Source organism: Alligator sinensis, unplaced genomic scaffold (genome assembly GCF_000455745.1).
Source record: "Alligator sinensis unplaced genomic scaffold, ASM45574v1 scaffold71_2, whole genome shotgun sequence".
Classification (NCBI taxonomy): domain Eukaryota; kingdom Metazoa; phylum Chordata; order Crocodylia; family Alligatoridae; genus Alligator; species Alligator sinensis.
In genome coordinates this window covers 181843-196603 of record NW_005842632.1, presented here as the reverse complement: position 1 = coordinate 196603, position 14761 = coordinate 181843, and the positions used below count along the sequence as shown (strand labels likewise).

Here is a 14761-nt window from a genome sequence, read left to right as displayed (position 1 = left end):
GCTGAACAAACTGGCTGCATGGGAGCAAACAGTTGTATTAACTCCTTGGCTGGCATTTGCCCTGCTGCCACTGCCAGGTCCAGAATGCAGTCTGCAAGAAGCCTTCTGGGCCAGACTCAACCCACAAGGAGTTCTGCAAGCCAGATCTGGCCCAGAGAGGTGGATGGGGTTGACACCCTGGTGCATCCAGATGGTTTGTGGAATCTCTACAAAAGGGGTGGACAATGATTTCAGGCGGAGGGCCACTTACCAAGTTTTGGCAAGTTGTTGAGGGCCGCATGTCCCTTTCTGGCACAGGGAAGCAGGAACAGCCCCATGGTCCCAGGCCAGAAGCCTCTGCTAGGCAGGGGTTTCTGGTTGTGGGGGCAGGGCTGGGCAGGCCTTGCTGCTGGGTCCTGCCACCAGTTTCCTCTGGGGCCTACTGCTCCTGGCTCCTGTCATCTTTGACAGGCAGCTAGGAACAAATAAATATTAATTTTCTAAATTTGTTAGGGGCCCCACAGACCAGATAGAATGGCCTGACAGGCTGATTCTGGTCCCCGGGCTGGATTTTGCCCATCCCTGCTCTACAAGCATCTTACAGGTTTGTTGGTCTGCACCTTCACTAGAATTTGTGAAATACTCAGAGCTGCACAAAGAGGTATTAAAAGTGAGAATGTGTCAATGAACTGAGAATTCCTCTCTCCTTGCTCCTCAAATAGAACATCAAAAAGTATTCTGGAATTTTGTCATAGTGAGAGCTTGTTTTGGAGGGACATGTCTACACTACAGCAGTATTAGGAACCGGCAAAGTCAGGGCCTAGCATGCTTTATCCCCCAGCTGCACCAAACCTAGAGGCTTTCTGTACAGACACTCTGAGATTGTCCCTGTGTGTCCATTCTCAAAACCTTATTCTCTGGCACTCCTGAAAGTGGCCATTGCAGATAGAGGCATGGCATAGCCCAATGATTCTCAGCCAGGGTGCTGGGGCACTCTGTGGTGCCTTGAGATGCAATGCCAATACTGTTAGATGTACAGACATGATTTACAAGATAAAACCCAGAGATGTCAAGTAGGACTCCACAGGCCAAGTACAGACATTCAAAAAGCCCGAGCCTAAATCGATTCAATCTTTGCAGATTACTCTAACCTGTGTAGATTGAACCAGCAAGCAAATGAATAAACATTCACTTTTGATTCCAGAAATGGAGCCACATGTCTGCAGTGGCTCAGACCAAAAGCCAGGGGGCACTAGAGTGAGCCCTCCCTTACTTTCAGCAGTGGCTGAAAGGCTGGAGGGAAGTTGAGCTGAGGGTGGGGGAACATGACCAGGCCCCAGCAGGCCAAATAGGGAAGGGTTTAAACCCCCACCCTGGCCTGCACAGTGCCCAGTTGGGGTGTGCCTGAAGGGGGAAGGGGGAAACAACTTTGCCAGGTATTTCCCACCCCCCCTGCACCATTTGAATGGGGGTGCAGGAAGGTGGGAAATACCTGGTGGGAACAGGAGATGTTTAATTCTTCCCCCTCCATCCCCTGTTCCACTGGCATGGACCCCAGCTGGGATCTGTCAAGTAGGGGCACAGCAGCCCCTGTCAGGCATTTCACCCTGCTTGTCACTAGACTGGTGGGGGGGGCATAGCCAGCCCTGGCAGCAGCTTCAAGTGAACGAGGGGATGGAGGGGGGGAAATGAAACCCCACTCTGTCCCCCATTTGCTTGAGGCTGGTGCCAGGCCTGGCCAAGGCCCACATCACTCTAGCGGTGAGTGGGACATAATGCCTGACAGGGGATGCTGCGTCCCGGCCTGGCAGACTTTGGCTGAGGTCCATGCCAGTGGGGTAGGGGAGAGGGGGCAGAATTAAATCTCCATCCATCCTCCATTCACTTGAGATTGCTGCTGAGGCTAGCCATGCCTCCTGCCACTCCAGTAGCAAGGCAGGGGAGAATGCCTGACCCCCTGACAGGGGTTGCTATGCCCTAGTCAGGCAGACCCTGGATGCAGTCCCCCGGGGGTAGAGGGAAGGAAGGGAGGAATAAACCCCCTCCCTGCCCCTTCACCTCAGGAGGCCATGCTGGCTGGTGTCTGGCCACGCCCCTGCTCCTGCCACTGGAGCAGCAAGGGGGGAGAGACCCTGACAGCAGCTACGTCCCACCCAGGCAGACCCCCACTGGGATTGAGGGAGGAGGGAGAGAGGGGGGAATAAATCCCCTCCCTGCTCCCTTCACCTCAGGGAGCCATGCTGGCCAGTGTCTAGCTATGCCCCTGACCCACCACTGGAGCAGCGTGGTGGGAAGGACCCTGACAGGGGCCGCTATGCCCCAGCCAGAGTGACTGCAGCTGGGGTGGGTGGATGGAGAGGGGAGGGAGTGGGGAATAAATCCCTGCCCTGCCCTCTTTGCCTTAGGGGGCCATGCCAGGCTGGCATCTGGCCAAGCCCTCACCCCTCCTCTGACCAGAAAACATAGGGACAGGGCCCGCCCTGCTCTTTGGAGCAGACAGCACAGCCCAACCCAGGGCTGCAAAGCATGCTGGGATGCTGGAGGACTCTGATTTAACTTAAACCAGGAAGGGGTATGGGACAGAAGTTCCATAAACCAGTTTGACCTCATTTATTTAAGTTTGACACTGCATTCAACCAGGTTTATCTTAAACCAGTTTCAGCCATTTTGAAATTGGTTTATGTGCATTAAACTTCTGTTCTGTTACAGGTTTAAACCAGTTTCTGATCACTTAAATTGGTTTATGTGTAACTTCTTTCCTTAGCCATAGCGTCAAAAACATTCTGTCCTGTTGTGGCCTTTGCGTTATAACAGAAGACTTGTTCTTTTATTTTTCTGTAGTCAAAAAAATGAGTGAAAACTAAGAGCTAGCATTTTCTGAGGAGTGACAATGTTGAGAACCACTGGAATAACCTCACTAGTAAGCTTTCAAGTTTGGAGCACATCAGCAGGGGCAAGGTAACAGGGCATACTCAGGTCTACCCTTACCAGACATATTGCTGCTGCCACAGTCTAGGCCAGGGGTGGGCAAAATACAGCCCATGGCCCTGATCCAGCCTGCCAGGCAATTATATTCAGCCTGCAGGGCCCCTAAAAAATTTAGAAAATTAATATTTATCAGCTCCTGGCTGCCTGTCAAAGATGATGGCAGCCCGGGGCAGTAGGACCCAAGGGAAGCCAGCAGGAAGCAGCAACAAGGCCAGCCCGGCCCAGCCCTGCCCCACCCCACCCCCCGCCTGCCCTGGCTTTCACTGCTTCCCTGCATGTCTGCCAGTGGCATACCATGGATCTCTGCTGCCCGGGGACCAATGCCTGCATTTGCGTCCCACCCCTGGGGACAATCCTAGCAGGGCGCGGCACCCCTTCTCCTGCCCCACAGCACTTTGGTGGGGAAATTGACACTGCGGCACACCAGACACCAGGGGAGTGGCAGTGACTGGAATTTCTGGCTGTAACAGGTAGACAAATGACCAACCCTCTGGCTGTGTGGGTGGGCCACACATCAAACATGGGAGGTGCGATGGCCTATTGGCTCAGCTGGCACCCCCCTAGTCATTGCCCAGGGGCCATGGCCCCGCCCACCCCCCCCATGTTGGTACACTGCTGATGCCTGCTCCAGCACCACGTGGCCCTGGGATGCATTGCTGAACCATGGGAGCACGGGGCTGCACTGGTACCCTGCGGCCAGGAGTGGGAGGCCGTGTGTGTGTGTGTTGAGGGAGGGAGAGAGAGAATGTGTGTGTTCATAGACAAGTCTCAAAAGCACACCCTGCCATATACGCAGACCCCCACGTCCCCACCCACTCACACCCCGGTCATCCTCCCCCACACACAGCCCCCACAAATGCCATACCCACCCACACCCCACATATCCACACACACACCCACATGCTCCCTCACCCCACACCCTCCTCAACATCCCACATGCCCACAGCCCCCCACAAATCTATACCTAGGCCTGTCCCTGGGGGGGGGGGCGAATTGGGGCAACCACCCTGGGCCCCACACTTTGAGGGACCCCGCAGAGCTGGGTGGAGTGACCTCAGCCCCTCCTGCAGGGCACCATGGGCTTTGCATCCGGCCACTCGCCACTCACCACCCCCTTGCACCCCCTACCCCCCACCGCTGACTTCTTCACATCTGGGCCCCACACAGCCTGATTTGCCCCCAGGACCCATACCCTGCTAAGATCATCTCTGCCTATACCCACCCCCATGCCCTCCACATCCCCACAATATACAAGAGTAAGACTTCATTTTAGCTATTGTGCAATCAGCTCTGTGTACACCACACAAACACATATAAATCAGGACAAAAATATTTTTTGAAATCAAATTAATGAATGTTGTAGATGTTTGATTTTTAGAATATAATTTGGTATTTTTCTGGTTCTGAGATGGTAAAACCACTTGCTGAAAGGAGTACTCCTGGGGGCAAGGGGAAGGACTTCTGGTGGCAAAGGTCAGGGGTTAGGGGTCGGGACTTCCAGTCCCAAGATGGTGACCAGGGGGTGGGGCACCTGTCAGGAAGTGGGGCTACCCATGTGGCCCTCAACAGCTTGCCAAAACTCAGTAAGTGGTCCTCCACCCAAAATAATTGCCTGTCCCTGGTCTAGACAAACCCTGAGATGTGACAATGGGAGACATGACCACTTGTTGCAGTTAGTCTCCAGGAATAGTAAGGCTTCTTCCAGAAACATTTGGTTTTTGAATAAGGATCTGGCTTCCAAATAGATTCCTCTAGCAATTCATAGCATTATAGAATAGTGGGGTTGAAAAGGACCACAGAAGGTCATCTGGTAGTCCATCTCCCACTCAAATCAGGATTTCCCTGAACAGCTAGGCTGAATTTTTGATCTGACAAAATGTCCTTATTTTTATGGTCATTCATCTTTGATCTGGTTCTTCTCGGGTCCTCCTCAGTTTGGTCATGTACAACATCCCATTGCCTAATAAAACCTATAATACGTACTCCAGATGGCAAGGAACACAGGCACTGAGGAGATCTGCAAGTGGCAAAGATTTGAAACTTGGTGACAACAGCAAATTTCATCCCCCACTTGCATTTTGCTGTTCAAAGGAAGCAGTCTCACCTGCTCTCAAGTGTTTGCTTCCATTGGGCCAAATCTATTATCAGTGTCTACCTGGAAGAATAAATTATGGAGTCACATGTAGGAGGCTGGCAGGAGCAGGAAGCTGCCCCAATCTGAGGAATAAGGATGCATTACAGCAGCCTCTCATTTATAATGCATTGAAGCCAGAGAGCACATATCACTGCTGCTACTGCTGCAACAGTACGCCAGAGTGCTACTGTTCTTTTGCACTTGCACCCTGTAACAATTTTCATCTAAGGATCAGAAAGCACTATGCAAAGGTGAACCAGTTAAACTTCTCAACATACTTCTAGAGAGGCTGAATCATCCTTCATAATTCAAAGGTGTAAACTGAGGCACAAAGAGCAATCATGCAGGAGTCAAAAGCTGTAAATAAAGAAACATAAAGTAAGGATATTCTTTCATTTGACTTTTATTTAGCAGTCCAGATAAAACTCCAGCTGAAGTAAACAGGAAAACTAGTCCTTAACTTCCCAAATTATCTCTCTTTCAATCTCTTCCTTTATATATATGAATCTTACATTTTCCTAAATATGTTAGTAAATAGTAGGGCTGTGCAAAGCTTCAGTCGCTGATTCAATTCAGCGGAGATTTGGCCCGACTCGGTGGCCGAATCTCTGAATCTGAATCGAATCAGGAGATCCATTCTGGTCCACTTCTGGGTCTGCTGGGGGACTCACTGGGCCCCCCCCACCCCACTGGCTCGGCATCTGGTGCCTCCTGGGTATAGTACTTCCAGTCCACCTCCAGGTCCGCTGCTGAATGTGCGGGGGCCCCCCGCCATGCTCCTGTGGGATGCTCCATCTACCCCAACATCTCAGCATTCACGAGCCACACCTGGTAATTCGAGGTATGTAGAAGAAACATATAAAGCTGTGTCTATGGCTGAATCACTGATTCTCCGAATCGGAATCGAATCTTCAGATTTGGATTGAGGCGAATCGAATCGGGACATGTGATCCAAATCAGGTAATTGAATCACTGCCCCCTGAATCGGGCTGAATCCAAATCAAATATGGCCCGCTTTGCACACCCCTAGTAAATAGGTATGCTGGCAAAAGGGGGCACTGTAAAAAGTTAATGAGCTTTGCTTCCCATGGGCCCAGTCCTGCAGCATGTGTTTTTTGGAGGCCACAGGTCCTAATATTGTGGGAGATTAACTTTACCAATTGAAAGGTCTGTTGGCTCCCACAAAGACTAAAATGCCTTGTTTTCCATTCCCACCCCTTCCTTTTAAGAATTGACAAGAAGATATTCATATACTGAGTTAAATTTAAATTACTTTAGCCTGACAGAGCCAACACAACAGCATTTGGAAGACATGGTCAGTTTGAATTCAAGCAAATGGTTTTAAATGGTTTCAGATCTTCACCTGCCCTTAAGCATCCCTCTCAATTTTGTGGTTTTACATTTTTCATGGTTTTTAAATGTTTTTCTTAATCCTCTTGCTTTGTGAAAGACTCAAACAAAACAGCAAATGAAACTGTTTATGCGACATAGCAATTGACCATAAACAAAGTGCTGTCAGCTGTACTAAGTAAACTATTCTTTTTTTTTTTAAGAAGAAAAAATTTCTACAAACCACTTTTGAAAATCCCTCACAGTTATACAAGTACTGCAATATACTGAACCACTTATTTTGGGCCTGTTAACCCCTCCCTGGTCATCTCTGGCTTTTTGGATGACTGACCCTGGAAAACCTTTGGTAGCTGTGTACACAGGCCATAGCAAAAGCTGTTCAGCTTTTCTGCAGCAAGAGGCTGCTGCAGATCTGGAGATTCTACCTCACTTCTTCATTTTTTCCATAAAAAAATAGTTGTAAAAAGTCCGAAAAGTTTCCATGCCCTTAAAATTGGATTTGTACAGAATGGTGTTTCCATACTGAACAAAACATTTTTTTGTAATTTTTGAGGTGTGGGACTATTAACAAAAATTATCATGCAGCTTCATCCTCTATGCCAAAGATGACTCTGAATTAATACTTAGATATTGAGAGTGATCCACATGCCCCCTATCTGCACAGAGACAAAGTTCATTCAAAGGGTTATTGTCATTGAATTTTATCTCTTAGTGTCTTCTGAAAAATAATTTAATGCTTTGCCTATTAACTGATGATAAATGTAGAGTTAATTGCTGTTTCTGACTTACTATGGGAATGTAATGCTCCCCTATTATTGAAAGGCCTGGAAGCTGTGCACATGCCACAGCCAGGGGCAGTGCTGTACACAGGGGGAAGAACAGCAGTGGTAAGGGTGTAGCTGGAAATTGCCTGGCCCTGGCTCTGCTCTTTGCTTCTTAGTGCTGGCAAGTGGGCATAGGCAAACTTCTCAGGCTGTACAGCTCAGATCTAGTGGCTCCATGGGCCATATATTGCCAACCCCTGCCCTAGGTAACTGATAGTTTTTCTACAATAACAGTCAAAGATCCACTGGTCTGTGAATTTCATATATGTCTAACATCTTAACCTTAAATAATTAGGTTAATCTATACTTTTGCTTCATGATTAAGCAAGAAAGAAAACTAACTCAGACTTCTTAGACTTCTGAAAAAATATTTTTGAGGTCACGATATAAACTGTTTACCATTCACTTAAAATTAGAGCCAGCCAAGTTACAGGGTGGCCAAAGCCAGTGACTGAAGGCAATTAATTTGACCTTTATATGTTTTTAAGAAATCGGGTAACATGGCAAATACATATTTAATTGTATTGTAATCAGTTATTTTTTTATTTCAGGGTCCTTGCAAGTGATGAACAAAACTAGAAGGATCATGGAAAATGGAGGGGCCACTTTCATCAATGCCTTTGTAACCACCCCAATGTGCTGCCCATCTCGATCCTCCATGCTAACAGGGAAATATGTTCACAATCACAACATATATACCAACAATGAAAACTGCTCTTCTCCTTCATGGCAGGCAACACATGAACCACGTACCTTTGCAGTGTATCTCAACAACACTGGGTATAGGACAGGTAAGAAACAAATCCAGTGTACAGTAAATTTTTATTAAAAAACAAAAAGGTGGATATTAAGGGTGTATTCAGTAATAGGTTTTAAATTTCTGCCTAAAATGATGCAAATGTGGTCTTGGATTAGGTTTAAAGAGCAAAGCATTGTGTCAATATTATGGCAGGGAAAATGTGTGTCAGGTTGGAGTGTGGCACTGCTTACTTGTGATGGCTTGCCTAGCCTTACCACCAACATACTAAATAAGGAAACTTACTTATAGTGACCAGCATATTTTCATGTCTGGATGTCTCAGGTAGGGAATAGTCTGTGGAACAGTTGCACCTGAGGAGTGAGAAGTACGTTTTCATGGCATTGTGGTGTTCAGCTGACAGCCCTGGCTGTGACTGTGGTTAGTATTATGGCTTGCTTGTGGAGAAGTCACTAACATTTATAGAAAAAGATGTTAGGGAAATGGTGCCAAAGACCTCAGAGGAATGAAGTACCTCCAGAGGGAATGAAACAAGGTGAAGACTATGATATGCCTTTAATTTGGGGTGATAGTCATTTGCATTTTCTGAAACTGAACTATGTATTTAAGCAAGATTGTTCTGCTGAACAGCATCATAAATTGATAGTTTTCTTGTAAATTCCTGGTGGTTTTCTGTGGTCAGGAGATCCCTTCTCTATTTACAAAGAACTCTTCTCATTCCCTTCGGCTGAGCTTCAGCTTGACGTGAAGCCTCCAGTTCATATGTTTCACTTATCCCCTTAAGAATAAACCTGTACACACTTTAGGCTCCAGTCTGACTCTTTTGCAAAGGTATAAAGGCTGTACACGGTCATCAAGGTGCAGATTATCCAGTAGTATCGTTTGACTGCAAAGACTCTTCTTTACAGAACCAATGAGGCGTAAGTCCTAGTGCCAGCTGGGTTCTTTACAAAGTTTGGTGGCAAACAAGTTTGTCTCCATCAGTGTGCAAGGCATGGGAACAGACTGCTTTGAAAATGTATAATGGATGAATGTCCCCATGCTGTCTGCTTGGACCAATGATTTTAATTTAGCTGTATCCTAAAACTATCTGCCTCTGCACAACAGTCACTCACAAGCCTTCAGAGTGACTGAATCATGTTTAAACCACAAAACAAAACAATCACTTATTTTCTTGGGGTCAATCTTGGCCCTGTCAGTCATCCCGAATATTACTTTACCCCCGAGTATATTGATGAATTCAATGGGATTATTGGTGGAGTAAAGTACTATTTATGAGTAAGGATGGTAGGATCAGGCTCTTTGGTCTTTACTCTGTAATGCTGATTTCAGTTTCCAGTGTAATTAGAAATATTTCCAGGTTGTTGGATTGGTGCTCCCAATCTGGTTTGTACTCCAAGCCTTTCTCACATCCACCTAGAAGTTGTCAAGTGTGTTAGAGCATTTACTCTCTTCCTAACATAGGGTTTTGTAAAGCCAACACCTACCTATATGAATCTGAACCTCCTATGTGAATTTTATTGTAGTAGTGGATTTTCTCTGGGCCTTCTCCCTCTCTAGATGACATTTATATCAGCTGAGCCATGGGATGTGTCAAAGAATAATAGTGCAAAAGAAAATTGATAGGAAAGTCCCACAGAGAACAAGCACCACATGGCCATTAGTTTTAGGAAATTGTCAGGAAAATGGGGTTTTAGGAGGGAACTGTCTCAGAGAAGTTAAGAACATGAAATAAGTGAAATACTTCCAGAAGCATACACTGTTTGCCTCTACAAATATCTGCATTGGGATGGACCATCAGCATCAGAGCTTACTCAGTCCGTTGTCTTTTCAGATAAGGGCTCCTTTCCAATTATCCTTCAGTTAAACTTACAGTTGACAGCTTAATTAAAATCAGGCTTTAAAGTATCTTCACCATTGTGCAAGGACAATGTTACTTTATTACAAAATTATGAGAAGCCCTGCATGTTAAATTTTAGCAGTATATGCACCCATGTAATGCTGGAAAAGCAAGCATGCAAACGTTCTCACTTTTCATAGTACCACAAAGATGGTGCACCCGCTACAACAAACATGCTACTTCTTCAAAGAACTTCCCTGTAGCACTGTGTTCTGTAGTGCTATGTGCACCATCTGTCCACTTGCATGTAGCACTACAGAGGGTCTCTCAGACCCACTGCATCCACAGTACTCCACACCTCCTCTCCACCCCCAAGGAGGAGGTGGCTGACTCCCTGACAGCCTGCCTAACAACAGTGAGCCGTTGCAGAGCCATGCCGGGACCCTACTGCTACCACTACAGGTCTCCTGATTCCCAAGTCCAGTGCACTAGGCATGAGGGAACAGGGTTACACATAATGCAAAATAAATTAAGCCCGGTTCTCTATTCTGAATTAACTGTACCTAGCTCTCACTTTGCCTAGGATAGCACAGGTTCAAGTTAGTAGGAAATCTATACTCTCCTGCTTATATACTGCCTTTAATTCCCAGGTCCTCAAATATTCCCAGGTCCTCAAATATTCATAAATCATCAATATTCATAAATCATCATCTTTCTTTAATCTACTCTAATCTTAATTCTGTGCCCAATTCTTCAAATGATAGCCTGAGGGGCAGACTGCTATCGTGGAATGGAGCCCCATTGAAATCACTGGGACCCTGTACAAGTATGTCGTCCATTTTTATACTGTTATTTGGAGGGCTGGGGTCTGAAATGTGCAGCTATGAATTGCAGTCATAGTTTGAGTTTATTGGGAGGGAAAATGTCATACTACAAAATGAAATTTGCCTTTTTTTTTAATCTGCTCGATTTATCTACTAATATAGGAGAGGATGCTACATTGCACAGGAACCTCAGACAGTGCATATAATACACCACTGTTCAGTAATAGCCAGAAACTGTGCTTTGCAGAATTGGGGAAATTCGTGTTCAGAATCATTCTGACTTTTAATTAAATAAAAAAATTAAAAGATGTCATATTATCCAATAGCACTTTTTAAATGAGCTGAAAACTAATGCAGCCATGAACCAGGAGCAATACAGATTCCTGATTTTAAAAAACATAGGAACCTGTGGATATTAAAACAAAAATTGTTAACGGTGGGAAATGGCAGGGGACAGTGCATGAGGTAAGTGGGGAAATGAAACTAACTATAGAGAAATGAAGAGGACTAACACATTTGTTTTTACTTTATCAAATCCATCTGTTCAGATGAGGTGAATAGTATATTCTGAAAAACCAAACCTTTAGAGAAAATCAGGAGAAAAAACTTTAAAATCTTTTAGCTGCGTGGTTTCTGATGTCAAAAGAATTTCTTCAGGGCATTTAGATCCTTGTATTTGATATATAGGATCACTTGGTTTTGTTTAATGCTTTCCCATTGGTCTGTTGCTTTCCTGTTTTTTCATCAACTGTAGTATTGCCGTTGTTTTTACACAACTGTATTTCACCATTTTCCATGTCCCAGTCTCCAAGCATGGAGGCTAAAGCCTCTCTTTTCTCTGATATCTGCTCTCTAGTTCTCTAAATATATTCTTAACTTGTCTTGAGCTCCCAAAAACTCTATCCTGATTTTCACCACAAGAAATATATATGAAATATAAGTCTCTATATACCCTGATATAACTTAATACTATGGATGCACATTAAATTTTAGCACTATATTTACCCTTGTAATAATAGAAAACCTCTACAGAGGGTCTCTCAGACCCCCAACATCCCACAATACTCTTTGCTTCCTCTCCACCCTTCTAGGGGAAAGAAAAGCAGTATAGCTCTGCCTTTCAGAAGGTAGAGAATGGCACTTGCAAAAGGTACTGTTTATTGGTAGCAAATATAACTAGGCAGTAGATAAAGAGTTTGAGAGAACCATAATATGAGCATAGCAGATATTTAGCAAATGTCACTGCTGCTTTTAATAGTATTTTATTTCTATTCTATAGGATTTTACATTTTCAACAGTTAAAGTTTCATTAAAGTGCAGTTTAGTTTGAAAAGGATTTGTAAAATTGGTACCCTTTACTCATCGGATTTGATTTTTATATATTCTCTGAGTCATACCTGTTTAATATTGCTGTATATCAGTGTCAACTCCTTGTAGCCCTGCACAGTCAACACAGCTATGAGAAAGGGAGCTGGAATCTGTCTGGTTCGAGCACCAACAACAGAACCGATAAGTTTTATGTTCCAGTAAGTTTTACATTCCAGTTCTAGGGATGGATATTGCCCTTACTTTTGTATTTGAATAACATCACCAAAACAATCACTTAGACTTTTTTTTATATGGTTGACTTTGGGAAGACTTGATGCCCAATTTTGTATTCAATGCTCACAAGTATAAGCTGATCAAAATATTTTAGATTCATGCATGCCAGTGTTCCTGGCAAAACTAATTGCAATTCTTATCTGTTCATAGAACAGAAATAATACCATAAGAATGAAAGTGCCATACTGGGACAGATCAATGGTCCATCTAGCTCAGTGGTCTCCAACCTTTTTATGGTGAAGATCACTTTTTGTAAGTAAAGAGCACCCTGCCCCACCCCACCCTGCCCCTCCGCCTCCTGGACAAGCTGCCCAGGCTCTGATGCCATTCACCCATCCCAGCTTGGGTGGCAGGGGGTGTGGCTCAGCCCAGCCTAGCCACATGCATCCTGCTGCTCCTGATCGTGGAGCCTCTGACAGACTGAGATCGACTGTCAGAAGCTCCATGATCGACCAGTCGATTGAGATCGACTGGTTGGTGATCACTGATCTAACTTAGCATTGTGTCTTTGATAGTACCTTTAACAATGGAGCAGGGCTGTAGTTTTCTGATGGGCCTACACCAGGGGTGGGCAAAATACAGCACAAGGCCATTTTATCTGGCCTGCAAGGCCCCTAAACATTTTTGAAAATTAATATTTATCTGTCTTTGGTTCCTGTCAAAAATGACAGAAAGCAGGGGCAGTAAGACCCAAGGGAAAGCCAGTGGGCTCCTGCAACAGCAGAGCCTGCCTGCCCCAGCAGGGGTTTCTGGCCTGGGACCATGTGGCTGCACTGCACTGGAACCTCAGGTAAGGGGTGGGCATGGGCTGCGAGTGGCTGCAGCAGGGAGTGCCGGCCATGGGGCAGGCAAGGGGCTGCTTTTCCCCACGCTCAGCACCAGCTCGTTCCCTGCTGGGGAGCAGAGGGTCTGGGCTGCATGCTGCCCCCTGCCAGTACTTCAGAGCTAGGGGGCACTGGGAGTGAGTGGGGGCATGGGACCCACACCAGTGTCCCAGTGCCAGTGCCAGCACCAGTGGGGCCCAGAACAGGGCAGCAGGAGTACAGGGTCCCAGCCGGCAGGGGGTCTATGGGGGCGGGGGCGCGCCCCCCTCCCGCCAGCTCCCCCCTCTCCCTGCTGGTGGAGCCTAGCCCAGCTCCACAGACCCCTGCCAGCCTGTGCCCCACCAGCACTGGCCCTGGGACATTGGTCCCAAGACATTGGGACATTGGTCCCAAGATGGTGACCAGGGGGCGGGGTACCTGTCAAGGGGTGGGGCTACACATGTGGCCCTCGACAGCTTGCCAAAACTGGGTAAGCAGCTCTCCACCCAAAATAATTGCCCACCCCTGTTTTAACCCCTTGCAGGTCAGGTGCTGCTCTCAGGTCACCAGTTGTATAGCCTTGTTCTACTACATTTTGGGGAGGATGCAGTAAGACTGCACACAGTATTCTAGATGCAAACACAGCATGAATTTGTATGGTGGCATGATGATCTTTTCCACTTTATTTTCAGTTTCCTTCTTAATGATGCCCAGCATCCTATTTACATTTTTGTTTGCCATTGTGCATGGAGTTGATGTTTTTAAAGAACTATATCTGAGCAATCAGAGCCCATTTCATTTTCAAATATTTGAATTCATATAGTAAAATACTCAAAACAAAACTAGAAACATTATATTTTATATTATTATGTTACCCCTACTCACTGTATTATTCTTTATATGTAGCTATATGTATAACAAAAAATTACATTTAAGAAATATTATCAATATTATTAAGACAAAGCACTCAAATTAGACAATGCCAAAATTAATGTTTCTTTTGTAACATTTACTCAACCCTCTTCATTGCATGCATTATGATACAGCAAATAATCACATCTTTTGTGTACATTTTTTATATTAAAAAAATGCTACAAACTAAAATAAATTCCATCAAGTGGTTCTGTAGTTGTATCCACATGGGTCATCAGCCTAGAACTCTACTGTTTGAGCTGATGAAGTAATTGGTAGGAGTAATAGGTTGTCTGGTATCTTTGTAGAGGAGGAATTGGTATTTTCCCACTAGCTTTCAGGTGTATATGCACACAGCAGGGGAACAGAGAAATTTACCAGAGGCTCTGAAGGGGTGCGCATTATCGTGGACATACATTCTTCTACTCAGGTAAGGCTCCTGGGGCCAGCACAGTTTCTGGCCCCAGCCTCCCCTACCCTACCTGGGGCAACTTGCTGCACATCAGATTGCATGTGACACAGGTGCTCCCTGGGGACAAGTAATGATGGCACACATTGTGCTGCTGCTATTCGTCCCTAGGGAAATGCACTTTCCCACTTGTGAGTATGTGTCCTCCTATTCTGTCCCTCCAGCCTTTCTGAATTCTGTCTCTCCTTTACTCCTGCTTCCCATTCCCAGTCCGATTCTGTTCACCCAGGCAGTAGCTGGCTTCTCATCCGAGTCCCAAACTCCCTGCTTATAATAAAT

The 14761-nt window shown here is 45.7% G+C and overlaps 1 protein-coding gene across 2 annotated transcripts in view; it reads left to right on the top strand.

Annotated features, from left to right (window-relative positions):
• Positions 1-14761, top strand: part of SULF1 (sulfatase 1) — a 187666-nt gene that overhangs the window by 101429 nt on the left and 71476 nt on the right. For both annotated transcript variants that reach the window (XM_025215238.1, XM_006033440.3), the window contains exon 6: positions 7827-8066. In XM_025215238.1, the coding sequence (XP_025071023.1) occupies positions 7827-8066 (240 nt within the window). The remainder of the gene's footprint in view (positions 1-7826; positions 8067-14761) is intronic.